Source organism: Eubalaena glacialis, chromosome 10 (assembly GCF_028564815.1).
Source record: "Eubalaena glacialis isolate mEubGla1 chromosome 10, mEubGla1.1.hap2.+ XY, whole genome shotgun sequence".
Classification (NCBI taxonomy): Eukaryota; Metazoa; Chordata; class Mammalia; order Artiodactyla; family Balaenidae; genus Eubalaena; species Eubalaena glacialis.
The window spans coordinates 54,519,728-54,543,138 of NC_083725.1; the positions used below are offsets into that span (position 1 = coordinate 54,519,728).

Consider the following 23,411-nt stretch of genomic DNA (forward strand, 5'->3'; position numbering starts at 1 on the left):
GAATACAAAAGAAAAATAGAGGGAAAAATCTCACTTTATTATCAACATTAACGGAATTCTCTGGAAAGACGCATTAGAGAAGTGCTTCTCAGACTTCAATGTGTTTACAAACCACCCAGAGGCCTTAATAAAACACAGATTCTGATTCAGTAAGTCTGAGGTTGGATCTAAAATTCTGTCTTCTAACAAGTTCTCATATAAAATTAATGCTGTTAGTCCAAGAACCACACTTTGGATGGAAACATACCACATATTAGTCAAAGCCTAATGGAAGGCTTTTCATTCCTTTCAAGGTCAAATTTTATCACATCTGTAACCAGGGAAGAGAGGAGTGCTCAGCATGCTGAACAGAAAAGAAGAGAGTAGAATAAAGAAGTCTCTCGCCTCATGGTCACCCATCTTTGATAACAAAGGAAAATCTGAAAGCACACCCCACCGAGCTGAATTACCAATGATCAGTAACATCATATCTGTAACAATGTTTGTTCCTTAAAGTCTATTTTATCTGCACTAAGTGTTGACTACAAATATTTTGCTTTCGAATAACTTTTCCTCCTATATCTTTATTCTTTAACTTTCAACTTTTTTGTACCCTATTTTTTAGCTGAGTCTCTTGAAAAAACCCATGACACAATTTTATTGTCTTATTTTAGTCTGACATTCTTTCCCGTTGAGCTGAAGATGTTAGTTCATTTACGTTGAATTACATTCTACAGAATTATTTTGTGCTCATTAGTTGTCCCACGTTTTCTGTTTCTTCCCCTACCCTCTCTTTTTTTTTTTTTTTTTTGGTCTGTGAAGACAAGATGCATAATAATGACATTTTACTTCTATTTCTTAATTGAATTGAGCTCTCTACACTAATGGAAAAGAAATGACAAAACAAAATATAGCATAAATAAATCTGAGGTTTAAGAGTTTATTCACACTAAAATTAGCCAGCAACTAAGCCAGCGAACTATACACCTTGCTTTCAGCAGGAGGATAAGTTGCCATGTGGAAAAAAGAAGAAAGCTAGGAAAGGGATGGAATGATTTGTTTGAGAAAAAGAAATTGTAAAATATTTGCACCTAAATGCAGATAAGTGGACAGAAAATAAAAAGATTCGGTTATCATCTTAATAAATAACATTCCAGATTAAATACAATTTAAAACATAGCACTCTTTGTTGGAAAGGCTGATGTAGTATAAAAGTCTAAACTAAAGATCTAAACTCAAAGTGTTTATTTTAACTGAATATATTCCCTCTAAAAGCTTTCAGAGGTAATTTTATTTTAGTGTGGCTTGCAGCTGGGTTTAAATATATGTTGGAATGGGGTGTGAAATTTGGCTAGGTGTTTTACTTGAAGATTCACTAGGGGTTGGTCAGCTTATAATTCGTGTTTCCATTTAACTACCTAGTGTGTGCACAGTTTGAAAAGCTTGGTAGCTTTTCTTTTATATTATTTGAACTAGTTTTTGCATAGTAATAAACATTTCAAGTCACATATTAGCAGATCAAGCCTAAGTTAGCCAGCACAATAAAAAAAAAAAAACAAAATCAAAGGGCAAAAACAAATTCTCCTTAACTTTCTATAGGAACTAATTGCAATAGTGGGGATCCACCTATATGTTTATGTATGTGTATGTGTGTATTTAAGAGTGAAAAATAAACATAATATAGCATACTAGATGCTCAATAATAATCTTACTAGTATAGAAAGCCTAAAAATCTAAACACACAAACATTAGTAATTTTAATACATGTTTGATATGGTAAGAGATAAAAATAATTGCTTGGGGTCATAACCCATAAGGAATGTCCTACCTAGATGAATAAGTGAAGTGAGTGCTAAAGCTTCTATTTGCTCCTGACATCATATGTATTTATCCCCAAAAGTTAGAGCTGGTTTTAACAGGCCATATGTGTGGTGGACAAGAGATAAGTCCTGGGCTCTGAGGAGGGTTGGAGAGCAGATCAGAGACCCCTGCAAATGGCCCAGTGGATAAACTAGAGATTAAATAGTTGGCTCGGCAGAAGGAGGTGGTAGAGATAATTGACTTATTTGTCCTTGGTTCTGAGGGGAATTAGAAAAGAAATCTCCCCTGATATTTAGTAACCACAAGCTCCCTCTCACTTGAGTTGAAACAGTGAATTCACAATATGTATATAGCCCACTAAACACAGAGACAAAAATTTAGTTTAAAGTGATTCCAGATTCATGGCGCCCCTTTGTGGCCTGGAAGAGGAAAATGAAAATGCTCTTTTGGAGGGACACGTTTTAATCCTCAAAGTATTCCTATACATGAGGCATCAAAGAGCTCATATTTTTAAAAAAAATGAAACAAATCACATGTTAGTAAAATTGTATATTTAAAAAGTATAAAACAAATGTTTAATATGTCAAAAGAAATAAAAGAGAGTATTAAAATAATGATTAAGAGACAAAGGACAATCAAATTTCTCAAAACACTTTTGAAAAAGAGCCAATAGACCTTCTAGAAGTGAGAGATATAATATCATAAACTTGAGCAGTTTATCGCAGCCATGGAGAGAATAATGAATTGTCAAGTAGAACTGAAATAATTATCCAGAATGCAACACACAGAGACAAAGGTATGGAAAATATGAAAGAAAGGTTGAGGTATGGTGGATGGAGTGAGAAGCTCATGCATTCCTTTACATTAGAGGTTCAAAAGGAGAAAAAGAGAGAGTGAAGGAGATGTAATATTTGAAGAAATAATAGCTCAAATTCAGGGATATCAATGAATCTCAAGCAACATAATAAAAATAAATTCACCCTAGGAAAAATCGTAATTTACTTACAGAAAGGTAAAAGCAGAGACCAACACTTAACATAAAAGTAGTCAAAAAAAAAAAAAAAGGGAGGGGAAGAAACAAAAAGTTGGACAAACGGTACAGGTGATATTGTGGTACGTAATTCAACATCATTGAACTAAATTCTACAGTTCAAAGGAAAAGGCTGTCAGACTGGAATAAGAAAATGAAATAGGGCAATAAGCTGTTTTCAAGAGATTTGCTCAGAACATAAAGGTAAAGACAGGCTGAAAAGTTAAAGAAGGTGAAGAATACAGCAGAGAAATTCTAACCAAAGAAATATTGTTTCAGATAAAATAGACTTTAAGGTAAAAATATTTTCAGACATAAAGAGAGTTAATATTCAGTGAAAAAAGGGTTCAATTCATTATTTCTCTGGTTGAAAGGATTAGAATGAACTTTTTTAAGAAGACAGTTTTGATTTGTTTGGTTTCATAAATAGAAATGGAGTTCATTCTGGTGGTTAATATAAACCACTTCTTAGATGTGTGACCTTGAGGAAATATTTAAACTTCTAGAGGAAGTAGAATAATACCACTTAACTCTTGTTTAATAATTACAAATAATTCAGCTAAAGCATGTAGCACTGTGCCAGTCACATAGCTCTATTGATGTCAGAATAGTCAAGGAAAAAGCTGTTGGTTTTACATTGTAGTATCTTTACATAAACAGAAAGATTAGGCCTATAAATTTATTTTGGTTAGAAAAATAATCCTTGGGCTGTCTAATTTAGTTCAAAGATAGCTATTCTCTTATAAAAACCTCACTACCCCAGAGGCTTGTTATATTCTGAAATTTCATTAAAAGTAACATTTTCTTTGACATCAACCCAGATAGAATATGTGGAGGAATGTCCATTTTTGCCAAACACAGGATTGATCTGAGATCAAATCAGAACTTTATAGAGATGTGTTTTGTAATCTTTAAAACACTATGAAGTTGTTCAGTTTTATTATCCACTTAATGCCAACTAAGAAAAAATATTTATTTTTTTTACCTTTATATACTGTTCTTTTAAATTAAATTGCTAGGTTTTAAAATTTTTTTATTTTATTTTTTATTTTAATTTTAATTTTTTTATTTTTATTTTTTATTTATTTATTTTTGGCTGTGTTGGGTCTTCGTTGCTGTGCACAGGCTTTTCTCTGGTTGCAGCGAGCAGGGGCTACTCTTCGTTGGGGTGCGCGGGCTTCTCATTGTGGTGGTTTCTCTTGTTGCGGAGCACGGGCTCTAGGCGTGCGGGCTTCCGTAGTTGTGGCTCGCGGGCTCTAGAGCGCAGGCTCAGTAGTTGTGTTGCACGGGCTTAGTTGCTCCGGATCTTCCCGGACCAGGGCTCGAACCCATGTCTCCTGCATTGGCTGGCAGATTCTTAACCACTGCGCCACCAGGGAAGCCCTGGACAGTTACTATTTTTTAAGAAAGTTTTTTTTTGTAATAGGAAAGAACTTTAAAATAGCAGTGTTTTATATATATGGGTCTTTTTTTTTAACATAAAGATATCTGGAACTAGGCAGTCCATAGAGGGTATGGCAATTTTATAGTCATCAAAGATAAGTGTTTAGACCATCAAGTCAACATTTCAGGCACCAGGAAGGAGGAAAGAAGGGGACAAGGATAGAGATGCAACTTTCAACTGAGACAGCTTCCTTCAAGGAGCCTTCCAGTTTTCCTAACTACACTTCCATTTATATCCCATTAAGCAGAACATAGTCACACAACCGAAATAGATGCAAGACAGTCTGGGAAATGTCGTATTTTGGCTGGGCACTTTGCTTCCCTGAATAACGTTAATGTTTTCTTACTAAGCAAGAATGAGACCTAAATGTCCATCGACAGATGAATGGATAAAGAAGATGTGGTATATATATACAATGGAATATTACTCAGCCATGAATAATGGCTCAGAATGAAATAATGCCATTTATAACAATATGGGTGGACCTAGAGATTATCATACTAAGTGAAGTAAGCCAGACAAAGACAAATATCATATGGTACTGCTTATATGTGGAATCTAAGAAAATGATACAAATGAACTTATTTACAAAACAGAAATAGACCCACAGACATAGAAAACAAACTTATGGTTACCAAAGGGGAAGGGGGGAAGGGATAAATTAGGAGCTTAGGATTAACATATACACACTACTATATATAAAGTAGATAACCAACAAGGACTTACTGTATAACCCAGGGAACTATACTCAATATTTTGTAATAACCTATAAGGGAAAATAATCTGAAAAAGAATAGATATATGTATATGTATAACTGAATCACTAGAAACTAACACAACATTGTAAATCAACTATACTTCAATCAAAAAAAAAAGCAAGAAAGAATGGGAGGATGAATATTGAGTGAACAATTTTCAAGTTTCATTGTAGTTAAGAAGGATTTCACACACATACACACACATACACACATACATTTGAATATACAATCACAAGTAGAGTAATCAGAGATTCCTTTGAGATTGTGCTCTGGCTATTTCTATACTAATAAACCTAACCAGGGCAAGAAGAGGAACAGGGTTAGTTTCTTTTCTGTTCACATGGTAAAGGTTTCAGGAAATGTTTCTGCTGCTGTCTTTACCATGGAGAATAATATTATTGAATTTAGACACAATAAAACAAGATATTTTAATTTAGCCCAATATAGTAATAAAATAGATCAAAGCTTTAACTAGCCCTTAGCTAACTATCATGGTCCTATATACATTTCCCTACACTTTAAATGAATGTTTCCCTCAAGATAGGCATGCTTTGAAACAGATGTGCTTGTGTTAATATTGACAGTTCATAAACAACACTTCTTGTTCCTTTAAGCTTATCACTATGAGAAACAATGAAATGAGGCCCGAGCCATCACAAAGCCTAGACACTAGATTTATCACGTTTGCCACATATTATAGAAATTTAATTTAACTCATTTTCATTTTTTCCACCTTTGTCTGCCTTGTCCACAGGCTCTACATTGATGGTCCCTTTGGAAGTCCATTTGAAGACTCACTGAACTATGAGGTTAGCCTCTGCGTGGCTGGAGGCATTGGAGTAACTCCTTTTGCGTCAATACTCAACACTCTGCTGTATGTCATTTTGATCCATTATGTTAGTCCAAGTAGAGAACTGTCAATATTTCAGACAGCTCTCTTTCAGTAAGAAGTAATTCCTTCCAGAATTCTTTTACTTATTGTTCAAGGAACTCCATTTACTGACTGATAAGGGGAATAACTGAGTGATTCTCAATACGTGGTCTATGGCTTTCAGCGTGTTCTCTTGTAGAATAACGTCAATATCACAATTATGCATTCCTCTGTCCTTTTCCTCTGTTAAAGTCATTCCACCAGCCTCTGTTTCTTTACTTTCTCATCAGGGGCAAGTGGCATTACTAATGCATTTAGTCAACAAATATTTTTGAGCACCTATGTGCTGATTGATCTTACTGTTTCTGGTAATACAGCAATGACTAAAGAGAGTCTCTGCCCTTAAAAAGTTTACATTCAAATGGGGCAGGAAGAAAATAGACCAGTGAAAAATTCATAAATAACATTATTTCAGAAAATATTAGAACTATGATGAAGAGAAGAGAGATTAATGGGATATAGAAATAAAGGGCCCAGGTTATTTTAGAAGTATGGTCAGGGAAAGCCTTTCTGAGGAGGTGACAAATGAGCACATCATTCCTTGGTCTGTTACTCAGCAAATTTATAACAGACTGAAGAATAAAAATTTGAAAGGTAAGATTGCTTAACCAGGATATACTTATTCAGTTATTTTAGTTCTAGGATTATAAGCAAAAATTAATGGACAGTAATTGTCATGAAAGCCACAAACAAAATCTATTCTGTTCACTTTTCAAGAGAACACAATTTGCATTAAAAGTTTGTTTTATGAAGTACTAAAAAAGAAATAATAAGTTGAAGTGATGTGTTTGAATGATATTTTATTTCAATTTTAAATACTTGATATAAATTTGGGACTTTTTTGGAGGTTCTTAGAAAAATAACTATATTCCAAACCAGAAATTGTTTCTGAAAACGTTTTGCAAGTTATTTGGACACCTAAAGTTTAAAAAAAGGAAGAATATTTTCTTAACCTCAAACCTACTTCATAATTATAAGGAGGAATCCAGACTTGGAATTGTGAGTTGCTAGAATGCATTACATAGTAGGTGGTTGTGAAATCTCTTTCTTTAGCAATTATTATGAAGGGGGTAAACAACCAACTTCCTGAAATGGTTTTGGCTCATTTTGCCTGGAAGCCAGGGCAAGATGACCATTGGAGCCCTGTTGAGTGATAGAATTCACTGAAAATAGAGAACTTTTTTTTCCTGAGATGCAGAGCTGATATTATTCTAATCCAGGAGTTTAGTTTATTGCCTTCAAATGGAAATGGGTGATATGCATATAATATTCACAAGCATGAACACTTAAATTCATGGAGTATATCATATCTTTGAGTCAGTATATTGCATTTTAAATAAATTTGGGAGTTAAAGTAAGTGGTATGTCAGATGCTAGAATGTAAATGACTGTTTTTTCTATAGGTTGCTTACTAATGAGAAGCAAAATTTCAAGTATATAGGGATTCTTAATTTTTTTGCCATCATAACCACTATCATGTTATTTTAATTTTAAAGGGATGACTGGAAACCATACAGGCTTAGAAGACTGTATTTTATTTGGGTGTGCAGAGACATCCAATCCTTCCGTTGGTTTGCAGACTTACTATGTGTGTTGTATAACAAGGTAAAATTAGGTTTGTTTTTACTTTTGCAGCTTTCTAAATTTAAAATAAATTATTTTATTTCAAATTGTAAAAGTAATAAGTGCTCACTATAGAATAAACCAGAAAATATGCAGATAAGTTGTGAGGAGGAAAAAAAATCCCTTAAACTTAAAAAAAAAGAGGTAACATCTGTTAATAATTTGGTACACATCTTTTCAGATATTGGTATCTGTGAATTTGTGTGTGTATCTAGAACACGTTTTAACATGGAATGTTTTAACATAGAAATGTATGCATATGGCTGGTGATGTATGCATATAGGATACATATGCATGCAAATGTGAATGCATATGAGATTGTAACAGAGGACAGATAGAGGAAAACATCAACAGGCAATTACTATTACACCTTTCATCCTTTGTTCTAGTAGCTCTTGTCTCTTATCTCCACCTTTGATATTCCAAGTTAGATCATCAGCAGACTTTTCGCACAGTATACAGAATTTCAAAAATCCCAAATTCTAAGTTTTATTCCTTACAGAGATGAAAGCAGGCATTTTCGTCTATCCTACATGTAACCTGTTACTTATCTATTAATGTATCTATCTTTACTTTTTAAGTTATTCAAGTAATACACATATGCATCTTTGCTACAAATTTTTCTAATAATCCACATGAAGCAAAATCCCCACCCAATCTGTGTAACCAGATGTAACTCACAAGCGTTCTATACATTCTACCATACTATTTGTATTGTTCTGCACATTGCTTTCTATAAACTTATTACTATCTAACCAGACACAAAAGGACAACTGCTGTGTGATTCCTCTTATATAAGGCACCTAGAGTAGTCTAATTCATAGAGACAAAAAGTAGAGTGGTGGTTGCCAGGTTTCCACGAAGGACAAATGGGGAGTTACTGTTTAATGGGCACAGAGTTTCAGATTGGGAAGATGAAGAAGTTCTGAAAATGGATTGGTGGTGATGGTTGCACAACAATGTGAATGTATTTAATGCTAATCAACTGTATACTTAAAAAACGGTTAAAATGATCAGTCTTATGCTATGTATATTTTACCACAATAAAAAAAAAGTGCAGATTCCTGGGGCTCACCAAGGGCCTGCTAAATCAGGAGAAAAAAAAGGGAGAGATGAGAAGCCATTGATTGGATTTGAGCATACTTATATGATTGTAGATCATCTTGAGAGTGTGTGTGAATATACCAAGCCTCGGGGTACTGCAGTTTCTAGAGGGGCAGAAGATGAGTGATAAGTCAGTAAAGGAGATTGGTCAGAGTGGCCAGTAAGGTAGTAGGAAACCAAGAGGTAGTTCTGTCCCTGAGGTAAGGGAGAAAAATCTTTCAAGAAGAGCATACCACTCTCAAATGTGTGGGTATTTTTTCTAGGTTAATGCCTGAGGCTGGACTTCCTGAGTTGGAGGCTCTGAGGACTTTGGGAGTGAATTTAAATTTTTAATGTATACTAAAAAAATGTCCCCCAAGGAGGCTAAAACAATTTACATTTCCACCAGAGAATATAAGAGAAATTTATTCCAAACATTATATTACCAATCTTTCAAATTTCTATCCATCTCTTAAACAGTGGCGTCTCACTGTATTTTTCCCTGAATGCTAGTGAGATTGAACTTCTCTCCCTATGCTTATCAAACACTTGTATTACTTCTCAGATTCCCTAATTCTACCTTTCCCTGTTTTTCTAGTTTAAAAAAATTGTTTTGAACTGATAGAGAGCCTATACTTTTTTAATAAAAGGCTATAATTGGATCCAAGATGTGGAAAGGCACATTTGAATAATAGATGCTTTATAAGGCAAGTAGCAGGGCAGGAAAGGAATAAAGGAAAGAAAAAAATATAAATTGCTGGACATTCGAAGTAGTTCAATCTTAAGATTTCTTCTCAAATTTTTTGGTGGATATGCTTTACCCTTAGGATTCCATGGAGTAAATAATATAAAAGATTAAAACTAGTGTAAATAGTGTGGTGATGATTATCTCTACACACACCTCTGTATACCTGTTTCGATTTTTCACATCAAGAGGATGAACACTGGTCCTTCAATTGTGCCTCTGAGGAAGATGTTAAAAAGAAGTCTTTTTTTATTTTCTGTGTTTGCAACTGAGTTACCAAGTTCAGTGTGTTTGTGTGTGTGTGTGTATGTGTGTGTGTGTGTGTGTTTCTTTAGTAGATACTATTGCTTGTTTTCAATGAGGGGTAAGTTAAAATGGAGACATTGAAATCATTAAATACATTATTTAAGTCTGCATACTTCTCTCTGGAGGCTGTGGGCACCAAACACGTTATTTTTTTTCTTTTTGTTTAAATTAATTTTTATTGGAGTATAGTTGATTTACAGTGTTGTGTTAGTTTCTACTGCACAGCAAAATGAATCGGCTATACATAGACATATATCCCCTCTTTTTTGGATTTCCTTCCCATTTAGGTCACCACAGTGCATTAAGTAGGGTTCCCTGTGCTATACAGTATGTTCTCATTAGTTAAGAGAAAAACAAATATCGTATATTAATGCATATATGTGGAATCTAGAAAAATCGTATAGATGATCTTACTTCCAAACAGCAGTTATTGATGCAGGAGTTATTGGGGTGATCTCAGAGGAGCATCCTGGTAGACATTTAAGACAAAAATCAATGCAAGTCATGTGTTTTGTGAGGTGCTATCCATTACTGGCACCTGGAAATTCCTGTTTCCTCACAATTAAAATTCATAAACCCTGATTCAATTCCTGAAGGACTTTAAAATGACTTTAGTGTTTGGGTATAACTTGAGGCAGCTGTGGTATGGAATTTAATGATTATATTTTAAGACTATTATGGGTGCTGAGAATCATCACTTATCACTTTAAAAGTAAAATATGTTTTTAAAAATGGGATTTTATAACTTAGAGTTGCCACCTGTCAGAAAATGTATAGTTTTAGATCTGGAAGAAACCTGTAGGATAATGTCATTCAACCCTATCATTGTCCTGATGAAGAAACTGAAGCCTTTATAAGTTGAGTAACTCCCTAGAAATCTCAAGGTCAGACAGTGATGGCAGTAGAAACAAGTCTCTAGCCACCTGCCAGGTGCCCTTACTATTATAAAGGGTGCCAGAGGAGTGATGTAACCTCACTTAATTACTCCCTGTTTGCAAAATGACTTCTTTTGCATTCCTGAACCTTCTATTTTGAGCCCCAATATATATTCATTAAAAAATTATTACTTTCACACTCTGTAAAAACAGTACTTGAAATCAGTTGATCCTTTTGCTGCAATAAGGTCCAGCAAAGCCATACCATCTCCAGCAAACCTACTACGCCCACTGATGCTCAAGAAATAGTTTGGCTGTTGAAGAAGTGCTGGTCTCTTCTGAGCCTTTCCTCAGGTTCTACACATCAGATACTCACCTCTGTTCTCCAGATCACACCATGGTTATTGTGTTCCTTCCTTCTCTTCTACCTTTTGTTTGTTTTTTTTTTTTACTTTTTGACTCCTTTTCCTTATCTTTCAGCATCTCCTTATTTCAGGGTGGTGAAAGGAGGCCTTAAGAAGAATAATATTTTTTTAAATGTAGATTTCAGAAGTCAGGATTCAGTCAGAGCAAGGCCAGAGTCATTAGCAGATTCATTTTTGCCTTCTGGTAAAAGGATGCCTATGGGGACAAAACCCTTTTACCCCCTTTGTTGAATTCATTTTTCTTCAGATAGTTTTCTTTGTCAGTTTATTTTTCAAGATTTCAAAATGTTTGAGAGCTTTTCCAGACTATTTTATTTTGGCAGGTATATTTGCTGCCTCATACATTTTTATACAAGGGAAACCAGTGCTGAATAGGAAGAAGGTAGGAACTGGAACCAGGTTTTGTTTGTTTTGTTTTTTGTGATTCCTAGCATGCCTATTAAATATCACTTTTTACTTTTAAAAATTCATATTCTTTCTGAGTGAACTTTTGAGTAAAATTTAGAGGCTCTTAGGGAATCAAATAAGAAATAATTGGGGAGGATTTAGGGGAATATTAGGGTAACATTTAGCGTGTTTGATTTTGTATCTATGAAGATAACAGAGAACTAATCCTGTCCACTTCCTCCATCATAACTAATTAAACCAGTAGGTGACAGGTTATTAATGTTAGAATCTGCCATGTCTGTGGTACATATATATGTATGTATATATGTACATTTGCTCATAGATGTTGGCTGTGATAAGACACGATACATCTTAACAAATCGTAGAATCACATATGTTAGGATAGGAGAGAGTCTGTGTATACAGAACAAATTCTAATGTCTATTTACTTTTATGTCCTGTCAGTTTTGGCAAGAGAACAGACCTGACTATGTCAACATCCAGCTGTACCTCAGTCAGACAGACGGGTTACAGGTATGTGATTGGATGTTATTGTAAATTAAACAAGCCTCTTGAGAATAGAAGATTTACTGTAGGGGCTGTGTGGAAGAAAATTTCTGCAGGTGGTTTGAAGAGACGTTTCCCAGAGGAAAGCCTGTTGTGGAATGTGTCCAGCAAACTCATGGCTTGTCCTTGAAGTCAACCGTATTCTCCCTTTCACAGGGAGCTGGAACAGACCTTTGAGTTCATCTCTCTTCTCTCCACAGTTGCCTCATCTAGAGATGAGGACATAAGCGAATAGTCTTGTGATTATGTTCATCGAGGGGAGGTTTTATGTGGAGAGAGAAGATAAGATCATACACAATTAAGCTTGTTTCTCTTCAAGGGAAACTAAATAAAGTAACAGTCATCACGCATTATTTACTTCACTGCTAGACGCTGTGCTGGGCATTTCATATACAGTATCTCATGTAATTCCAACATATTCAAGAGGTAAATGATTTTGCAATCCCCATATCATAGATGAAGAAACTGTTTACAAACAACATTGAAGAGCTGTATGGCTGTATAAACCTGAGCATGAATGCTTTCACAAGTTTTCTTGTAGTATTTTCCATCATACGTTTTCTATAATAGTTTGAATACAAAACATGAATGCTTGTCAGTTACTTTGAAACTAATCTAAGCCTATTTTTTTAGTCAGATTTCTACCCTACTTGGTATGTAAAAACATTTTATTTTATACTCTCATGAAGCAAGTCAGTATCATTATTCCTCATGGTTTCGCTGTAATTAAGGTACAGAGCATATATTACATCTGATTCTCAGTTTGTCTGCCTGGGACTCAGACACTTTCTCCTCTCTTCTCACTTCACTCTCTTTATCACCAATTCAGATCTAATAGTCTGTTAATTGCAAGCACCAGTACATTAGAAGTTGTTTCTTGATAGATCCGAAATTTGGAGCTCTTCTGTTTTAGGCTATCATGTCCAGGATCATTTCCCCAAATTTATGGTGACAATTTACAGTATTTTACTCATATAATGAGCCAAATATGATAACTTTGCAGTACAAAAATGCTTCAATAAAGCTTATGTGCTGCAGCTTTTTTGAGAGTAGGCAATTAGAATGCATTCTTTAACACTGCAGTTGCTTAAAAATGATGCAACTAACTGAAGTCTAGGAAAATCAGCCATTTGTAATAATGGCATTCAAGAAGGTAATGGATTTTAAAGGGAAAGAGGGAGGAAATGATGCTTGTAAATGACTTTACCTAATAGGTTGCTATATGATACTTATATTCTTTATATCACAGCAATTTGTTAGAAAGCCACAGCACCAGCAAAGATGATGTTAGAGAAATGAGTTATTTGTCCAACTCCGTGTCATATAAAATATAGTGCTTTCTTTTTGGCAGAAGATAATTGGAGAAAAATATCAAGCACTGAATTCGAGACTTTTTATTGGACGTCCTCAGTGGAAACTTCTGTTTAATGAAATAGCAAAATATAACAGAGGGTAAGTACTATTCCTCAAAAAATTTATGTGGCTAATGATCAAATTAAAATATTCCCAAGTCATCACGTGAAGTTTTTAAAGATTACTTAGTAATGGGTTTACAAATTACAGAGTCACTTAAACCCTCAATTATCACTACCAAAGGAGGAAGCAAGGCAGGAACCACCTCAAGCATCTGTAATGCCAAATACTTAAAATTTGGCTTAAAAATAGTCTATTTATGAACTAGACTCTCCTACCTACTTTTAAATTTACATAGATCCATATTATAAAGGGTGTTTATTCCAATAGCATAAATCAGGTAATCATTGGGAAAGTTTTTTTAAATCACGTTAGCAAGCGAGGGAGCTCTTCAAGTAGTTCTAACAGTGAATGCACTTAAAAATCAGATTTTTGGTACCTTTTTACCAGAATGAATACATTTCTTAAAACTGTTAGTTTTTAAAACTCTTTAATATGCAGTCTCTAAATCAGAAATATTACCAAACATATTTTTTTCTTTGAAGCTATAATTCTATAAAGAATTCTAGCATTATGGGCTATATGTCTATGATCTGAAGCGATACAGTTGAAGGAAAGCATTCATTTTGGGGCACAGACTAGGGAGCCTGTTTGTCTTCTGTAAAATTATCATAGTGCAGGGCAATGGTCTATAAGAATTTTAAAAGCATTTTGAAAACCATATACCCACTCACACATAAGTTTAAATAGTTCCAAAGGCTATAATTTCTAACATACTGCAGATATTGACATTTTAAAATTAATGTAACTCTTTTAAACATATCTACTGGAATCTAAATATCATAGTTTCTTGATACCAACCTCGTATATTTGTATGTTTTGTAGCTTTCACTATCAGTTAGAAATTTTACATCACTCTTTTGTCTAGTTGAACTTGTATTTCTATCCTGTTTATCCTGCAGAATTTTATTAAAATTCAATGTAATTTTACACTTGAACTAATCATACTTTTGTTGCTAAACTAAACACACCTGCAATAAGAATGTATATAAACAGAAGATTTAATTTTTAAAATTTCCTGTGACTCTAAGGCACCAGTGATCATCGTTTTCTTCTAGATTGAATTATGCTACAATTATTAGCATATATTTGATTAATTCATAATTTTAAAAATACATTTTGATAAATATAAAAAGGATATTTGATTGTAAATGAATGAGGCAGCTTATTAGATGGAGAATTTTTTTAAAGCCCTGATTTATAAATTTATGGATGAATGTGATCTACTGAAATAATCATGGATTCATCATGGCGTTTGGCTTCATCTTCAGAGATTTTGTTTTAGGAATCATGGTGTGAAGCCCCAGAAGCAAAATCTAAAAAGGAATACAGTGACCCATGTAATTCAGATTACAACCATGTTTGAAAGCACTCCTAGATTTCCTTCCCTTGATGAAGTAATTTGGGTTAAAGAGGAAAGCATTATTTGGAAAGCAGAGGTCCTTTGTAACATTCAGGGCCCTAGTTAAAGGTGAACTATAGAATAAAGAAAAAAGTCAACCCAGTTTTTGTTATATTTCTTTCCCTTTCTCCAGAATCATCCACCTTAGATGTGATCATCTTGTCATACTCACCTGGGTCTTGCTATGCACCACAGACTCCGTCCTCCCTAATGACATTTAACTGACTTCTGGCAAGCGTTCTTTTATTAGTTTTCATAGTATAGTGCTGAAAACTTTGGTAGTTTGTTTCTTTGTTTTGCTCGTTTGTTTTTGCTCAATTCTGAAACCAAACCCCCAAACAGTAGAGGATCATTTGCAAGAAATTACATTGGGATTTTTGGTTTCTTTGGTTAGTTCTCAAGAGTCCTCATTTGTTATACTGTTCATATTGAGAGGGATTTTGTATGTTTATTTGGTTGTTTGTTCATTTTCTTTAAACAGCAAGCTTATTTAAGAAGAGCAAGTGTGCACCATCTACGGTTGACATTTTGTACACTTTCATTTTGTGTATCTGCTCTGGGCAGGCACCTCAAATGCATTATTTTTTGAAGGATTTTTATGTAGCGTAGCTAGGAAAAGAATGGATCAACGTCTTAAGGTTTGTTAACTGGAAAAAGGCACTATTTAAATAGAAGACTTCATTTTAGATGTAAAATTTTGGTTAACTTCATGTACATAAATTGCTGAGAGAATATAAAGAGATAAAAATAGAGAAGAGAGGCATATTAATTTGCACACATGTATGAGAGTGGTCTCTTCCTTGTATGTCTTTTTAAAAATTATTTATTATACCTGAGATCCAGTTTCCTGTTATTTATAGTAAAAATGCATATCATACGTTAACTTAGTTGAATGTATGCATCATGGAAAGGGAGAAATAAAGAACTTTATGTGGCCTTTGGAGTAGGGAAAACTCTTCTGGGATTGATGTCTGAGATATATCTATATTTTACTGCCACATGGTGTTTTAAAAACAAAACAGATTAAGGATACCTAGGTTTGGTCTCTTACATTTGCTCCTGTGTCCCTGGGTCAAGTCACTCGACCCTTCTGTATCTGTAATACAAGGAGTGAATAATCCCTAAGGCATGAATAAGCTTTCATTATATGAGATCACACACTTTAAAAATGAATGGAAAAACGAGTATCGGTATAATAGGAAAATATTCACCAATATGTTGAACATTTATGGAACTAGTTCCCAACATCTGCCCCCAAAGAACATTCTCTGCTAGCATCTAAGTCTATCTCTACCCATCTCTACAGAGTTTTTGTAGATAAATCTCTAGATGATTGTTGGATTGCAGCAACCTAATCAAAATTAGTGCAAATTAATTACAAAGGTTAATTAAAAGTTGTAGGATTTCATTGTTAGTGAAAGTGACATTGGGGAACTCCTCAAATTACGCAAAGATCTCCTAGAGTTAAACTAGTTAATAGTTGGAAAACAAAATGTAAAAAAGAAAATGATCATATACGGTGCTTTAAAAATAATGATTTTATTATGAAGAATTTAAGATAAGCCTTTAGGAAGTTTGCAAAATTTGAAAATCTAACTCTATATTTGCCCTATGAAAGCCAAAAAAGAAAATAATGGTATCTTATTGTCATAATGCAGTGTTGACAGAGACTGTATACAGACAGCCAAAATGTCTCATTCCCTTTTCATCTTAATGAAAACTGCACTATGACTTTTTTTATTTTTGGTGGTATAAATTCAGTAGTTCAGTTTTATTCATTTTAAGTAATCCATTGTGTCTAGCTCTGGTTTTGATAGTAACCTAAATTTTATTAAGTGTAAGAATTTATTTTCATACTTTTTTATTATTTTCTTTCTTCTGCTCACTTTGGGTTTAATTAGCTCTTCTTTTACTAGTTACTTAAGGTGGAACTGTAGATCACTGATTTTAGATCATTGTTCTTTCATAATAAAAGTGTTTAACACTATAAATTTTCCTCTAAACACCACTTTAGCTACATACCACAAATTTTGATATGTTTTATTTTCATTTTTATATAGGTCAAAATATTTTTTAAATTACCATGTGAATTCTTTTTTGACCCATTGGTTATGTAGAAGTATGTTGTTTAATTTCCAAATATAGGGGTATTTGTTCTTGATTTCTGGTTCAAATGGGTTTTAAGAAAATATACTCCTTGTTATTTCAATCCTTTAAAATTTATTGAGACCTGTTTTACTGCCCAGAATATGGTCTGTGTTGGTGACTGTTCCATGGGCACTAAAAACGAATTTGTATTCCATTGTTTTGGGGTAGAATACCCTATAAATATCAATCAGTTCCAGTTGGTTGATAGTGGTATTTAAGTCTTCAGTACACTTACTGATTTTCTGTCTACTTGTTCTGTCAATTTCCAAAAGAAGAGTGTTGAAGTCATTAACTATAATTCTAGATTTGTCTGTCTTTACAGTTCTATCAGTTTTTGATACATGTATTTTGAAGTTTTTTAGTTCTAGGGTTTAGTTGTAGTGTTTAAACTATTTACATCTTACTATTATATTGCATTCATTACAAAATAAATTACATTTTATCATTACATAGATTAAAAATATTCTTCATTTTTCCAGCTTTGTTGAAAAATAACTGACTTATAATATTGTATACAGTATAACAATTTGATATGTATATGTTGCAAAATGACTATCACAATAAAGTTAGTTAACATATCTATCACCTCAAATAATTACAAATTTTGTGTTCGTGTGATGAGAACTTTTAAGATCTACTGTCTTCCCTACTTTCAAATATACAATAAGTATTGTTAACTATAGTCACCATGCTGTCCATTACATCCTAGAACTTATTCCTCTTGTAACTATAAGTTTGTAACCCTTTGTCAGTCTTCAGTCATCCCCTACCTCCTCCATCTGCCTCTGGCACCCTCCAATCTGCTCTGTGTTTCTATGAGTTTGGGTTTTTTAGATTCCGCAAATGAGTGAGATCATACAGCATTTGTCTTTCTTTGTCTGATTTATTGCGCTAATCATGATGCCCTCAAGGTTCATCCATGTTGTTGCAAATAAGAGGATTTTCTTCTTTTTTATGGCTGAATAATATTTCAGTGTGTGTGTATCACATCACATTGCATTTTCTTTGTCCATTCATCCATCTATGGACACTAAGGTTGTTTCCATGTCTTGACTATTCTAGATAATGCAGCAATAAACATAGGAGTGCAGATAACACTTCAAGAGAGTGATTTCATTTCCTATGGATATATACACAGTAGAGGGATTGTTGTATCATATGATAGTTTTATTTTTAATTTTTTGAGATACCTCCATACTATTTCCCATACTGGTTATACCAATTTACATTCCCACCAGTAGTGTACAAGGGTTTCCTTTTCTCCACAACCTCGCCAACATTTAAAATGTAAAAATGAATGAATAGACATTGTAAAAATGTCTATTCAGTTGTTCTGCCTATTTTTTAGCTGTGTTGTTTGTTTTTGTTTTTCTTTTGATATTGAGTTTTATGAGCTGTTTATATATTTTGAATATTAACCCCTTATCAGTCATATCATTTGCAATTATTTTCTCCCATTCAATAGGTTGTCTTTTCATTTTGTGGATGGTATCCTTTGCTGTGCAAAAGCTTTTCACTTTAATTAGGTCCTGTTTATTTTTACTTTTGTTTCCTTTGCCTTAGGATATAGATCCTAAAGCATATTGCTATGATTTACGTCAAAGAACGTTCTGCCTATTTTTCCTTCTAGGAGTTTTGTGGTTTCCGGTCTTATATTTAGGTCTTTAATCTAATTTGAGATTCTTTTTGTATGTGGTGTGAGAAAAGCCTCTAATTTCATTCTTTTTACATGTAACTGTACAGTTTTCCCAGCACCACAAACCAAATTCAACAATACATTAAAAGGAGCATACACCATCATCAAGTGGTATTTATCCTGGGCATTGCAAGGATGGTTCAGTATCTTTATATCAACCAATGTGATACACTACATTAACAGACTGAAGAATAAAAATTATATGATCATCTCAATAGATGCAGAAAAAGCTTTTGACAAAATTCAGCATCAATTTATGATAAAAACTCTCCAAAAAGTGGGTATAGTGGGAACAAACCTCAACATAATAAAGGCCCTATATAATAAGCCCACAGCTAATATCTTACTCAATGGTGAAAAGTTGAAAGAGTTTCCTCTTATTGGATTATTATTATTATTTTTTTGCTATTGAGTTATATGAATTTCTTATATATTTTACATATTAACCCCTTATCAGATATGTAGTTTGCAAATACGTTCTCCCATTCCCTAGCTTGCCTTTTCATTTTGTTGATCATTTCTTTTGCTATGCAGAAGCTTCTTAATTTGATGTAGTCCCACTTATTTATTTTTGCTTTTGTCGCTTGTATTTTTGGTGTCAGTTTCATGAAATTATTGCCAAGACCACTGTCAAAGAGTTTTTTCCTCTGTGTTTTCTTCTAAGATTTGATGGTTTAAGGTCTTATATTCAAGTCTTTATTTCCTTTAGAGTTAATTTTTGGGAGTAGAGTGAGATAGGGTGCAGTTCCATTCTTTTGCATGTGAATATCCAGTTTTCCCAACATCATGAATTGGAGAGAGTATCTTTTCCTCATTGAGTTTTCTTGGCTTCTATGGATTGAGTTACAGTTCAACAGTTTACTGTTGCTTTCTATTTATCTCATTTGTTCTTTCCTTTTTTCTTTCTTTCTTTACTTTCTTTTCAATTAGTGTTATTTTATGATTCCATCTTTTTCTCCTAAAGTGACATATTAGCCATGCCTCTCTGTTTGACTTTAGTTATTTCTTTAAGGAATTGGTTCCCAAGTTGCAATCCTTGGACTAGCATCACCTGGCAACTTGTTGGAAAACCAAATTCTTGGAGCCATATCCAAGATCTGCTGAATCAGAGGATCTAGGAATAGGGCCTTGCTATCTGTGGTCTGTGAAGTGCCTTCGGTGATGCTGATGAAGCTGAAATTGGAGAAGCATGGCTCTAGGTTTATGGTGTACACCATTAGCTTATCACAGTGTACTTCAAATAATATTATACTACCTCATGTACTTCCATTCACCCTGCATCTCTTTGGCTGTTGTTCTTATCCATCTTTCTTCTACATATACTATAAACTCCGTAATGTATTGTTATTACTTTTGTTTTAAATATCAATTATATTTTAAAGAGATTAAAAATTAGACAAAATATACAGTGTATTTATTCACAGATTCACCATTTTGGTGTCCTTCATAGCTTTGGGAAGATTCACATTTCTATCTGATTTCATTCTCCTTCCCGACGAATTCCCTTTATATACCTTATAGTGCTAGTTTGCTGGTGATGAATTCCCTCACCTTTTGTTAGAAAAGTTTACATTCTATCTTCAGTTTTGAAAGTTATTTTTGTTTGGTATAGAATTTGCTTGATATAGAATAGTTGCTTTTTTTTTTTTTTGTCTTTCAGCACTTTGAAGATTTCACTTCATTGCCTTCAGACTTAAATAGTTTGTGACAAGAAGTCTATCCTTCATCTTCTGTTTATTATTTGTAGTGTGTCTCTGCCCCCACCCTCTGTCAGCTGCTTTTGTGTTGTTCTCTTTGTAACTGGTTTCCAGAGTTTTATTATAACTTGCCTTATGTTGTTGTGTGTGTGTGTGTGTGTGTGTGTGTGTGTGTGTGTGCGTGCATATTCTCCTTGGAGTTCAGTAGATCATTGGATCTGTTTGTTTTCATCAAATTTGTAAAAATTTTGGTAATTATTTCTTCAAATATTTTTTTTCTCTTTCCCTCTGTCTTCTTTTATGTTGAGACTATGATTACATATATGAAAGACTGGTTGGTATTGTCCCACAGGACCTTGAGGCTCTTTTCATTTTCTGCCCAATTTTTGTTCTCTGTGTGCTTCCATTTGGATATAGTCTACTGCTATATCTTCAAGTTTACTTATCTTTTCTTCTTCAGTGCCTATTCTTCTGTTAACCCATCAGTATATTTATCATTTTAAATATTGCATTTAATCTCTAGCATTTCCACTTAGGCCTTTAAAAAATCTTTTTTCCTTTCTCATCATGTCGATGTTTTTCTTTGAACATATCAAACATGTTTCTCATCACTGTTTCAGTGACCTTGTCTAATAATTCCATCATTTCTGTCATTCTCGTCCCATTTCTATTGAATTATCTTTCTTCTTGTATTAGTTTGCTAGGACTTCCATAATAAAATCCCACAGGCTTGATGGATTAAACAATAGAAGTTTATATTCACACTATTCTGAAGGCTAGAAGTCTAAGATTAAGATGCTAGCAGGGTGATTTCTTCTGAGACCTCTCCTTGGCGTTCAGATGACTACCCTCTTGCTGCCTCTTCACATGGTCAGTCTTTTATCTGTGCATGTGCATCTCTAGTGTCTCTTTAATTTCCTCCTCTTACAAAGACACTAGTCAGATTGCAATAGGGTCCACCGTAACAACATCGCTCTATCTTAATTACATCTTTAAAGGCCCTATCTCCAAATACAGCCACATTCCGGGATACTGAGAGTTAGAGTTTCAACCTATGAATTTGGGGAAGGGGACAAAATTCAACCCATAACACTTCTAGTTATAGTTCATAATTTCTTGCTATACACATTCCTGGTAATTTTTTATTAAACGCTATACACTTTGAAGTTTAGACATCAAACTCCAAATTTTTATTTATTCTTTTCAATATTGTTGGAATTGTTTTTGGCATACAGTTTTGTCACTTGGGTTCAGTTTGATCTTTTTTCTTTTTTAATTTATTTATTTTATTATTTATTTTGGCTGCATTGTGTCTTCGTTGCTGCGTGCAGGCTTTCTCTAGTTGCAGCGAGTGGGGGCTACTCTTCGTTGCGGTGTGCAGGCTTCTCGTTGCAGTGGCTTTTCTTGTTGTGGAGCACGGGCTCGCAGGCTCTAGAGCGCAGGCTCAGTAGTTGTGGTACACGGGCTTAGTTGCTCCGCGGCATGTGGGATCTTCCCAGACCAAGGCTCAAACCCGTGTCCCCTGCGTTGGCAGGTGGATTCTTAACCACTGCGCCACCAGGGAAGTCCGTCAGTTTGATCTTTTCAAGGCTTGCTTTTAAGCTTTGTTAGTATGAGTCCAGAGCAGCCTCCAATCTGGGCTAATTTTACCAACATCCTCCCTACCCTTTGCAAATAAGGTGATAACTTTTTGAGTACACTATCCATTGCCAATGTATTATATATAGAGCTTTCCATTTTGGCTTGTGGGAATATGAATTGTTGACAGCCTTGTGTAAACTCAGAGTTGTTCGGCCTACTGCTCCTTGGTAGTTCTCTACCCAGTTTCACATGGTTTCCTCTAACACATGAGGAGATTAGTACTCAGCCAAAGACTTGAGGATACTCCTCTGCAGATCTCCAGAGCTTCTTTCTTTTGATATCAAGTTCTAGCTGCTTTGGCCTTCGTGAACTCCATTCTTTTTCTTTTCAACTCAGTAAGACCGCCAGTCTCTGCATGAGTTTCCCTCTTCTGTGCTACAGCTTCTAAATTGCCTTCAGGCAACAAGAAGAGATAGCTGTCGGGCTCACCTTGTTTTTTCTTTTTTTGTCAGGAATCACAGTTCTGTGCTGCCTGTTGTCCAGTATCTGAAAACAATTGTTTCATATGTTATTTGTTTTGTCCTATTTTTTTAATGCAGGAGGGTAAATCTGGTCCCTATTTCTCCATCATGGCTGCAAGTAAAAGTTTATTTTGTAGTTCTTCGTTTCATTTTTCAAGGTGAAAAGTTTTAATAAAACTTTTTTCAGTATTTATTATAAATTTTGGTACCCATTTAAATGGATTCACTGTCTTTTTTTCAGCAACAATTATTCTCAGATAATGAATACATACTGGATTTGTCCAAGATATGATAAGAATTGTCAATCATTTTGATATCATAGGAAGAATTCAATGCAAATCAACAAACTTTGCAGGAAATCAATGTGAAATAGTAATCATTTTGTGGGATTTATTTATTCTATTTGTTAGGGATATGTATAATTTATCTACCAAAATTTTATGTTAGCAAATAATAAAACCTGCTTGGTATTTGTTACAATTATTGTGGCACATAAATAAAAAAGAAAATGTATCCAGATTAGTATGCTTTTTGTTTTAATGTAGATATAAATTAGTCACTTAAAATTATCCTTTCAAATTGGTAATAGCTTTCCTTTCTTTATGCTTATTCACCACTTCCCATGAAAATCCATGGGATCTTTAGGGGGAAAAAAATGTCTGTAAAACATTTAGCATGAGAAGAACTGATATGGTCCAGGGTGGATAGAAATCTATTCATATGTCAAATGTGGAGCAGTTGACATCTATCAATTGCTGCTCTTGACTTCGTTTCTGCCCTCATCAATGACATGCAGACTGCTCAGTCTGTCTGATAACAAACAAATACGTGCTCATAGTTATATTCTCTGAATGATCTTGATCTCTAGCATGAAAAGCATGAGGTAAATAAAATATCTTCCCGGTGGTCACTTATATTT

The 23,411-nt window shown here is 34.1% G+C and overlaps 1 protein-coding gene across 3 annotated transcripts in view; it reads left to right on the forward strand.

Annotated features, from left to right (window-relative positions):
• The window catches only part of NOX4 (NADPH oxidase 4), a 141,837-nt gene that overhangs the window by 117,663 nt on the left and 763 nt on the right, over positions 1 to 23,411 (forward strand). For 2 of the 3 annotated variants that reach the window (XM_061202735.1, XM_061202737.1), the window contains 4 exons: positions 5,787 to 5,906; positions 7,460 to 7,568; positions 11,873 to 11,941; positions 13,326 to 13,426. In XM_061202735.1, the coding sequence (XP_061058718.1) occupies positions 5,787 to 5,906; positions 7,460 to 7,568; positions 11,873 to 11,941; positions 13,326 to 13,426 (399 nt within the window). The remainder of the gene's footprint in view (positions 1 to 5,786; positions 5,907 to 7,459; positions 7,569 to 11,872; positions 11,942 to 13,325; positions 13,427 to 23,411) is intronic. The other variant, XM_061202736.1, reaches the window with a different exon arrangement.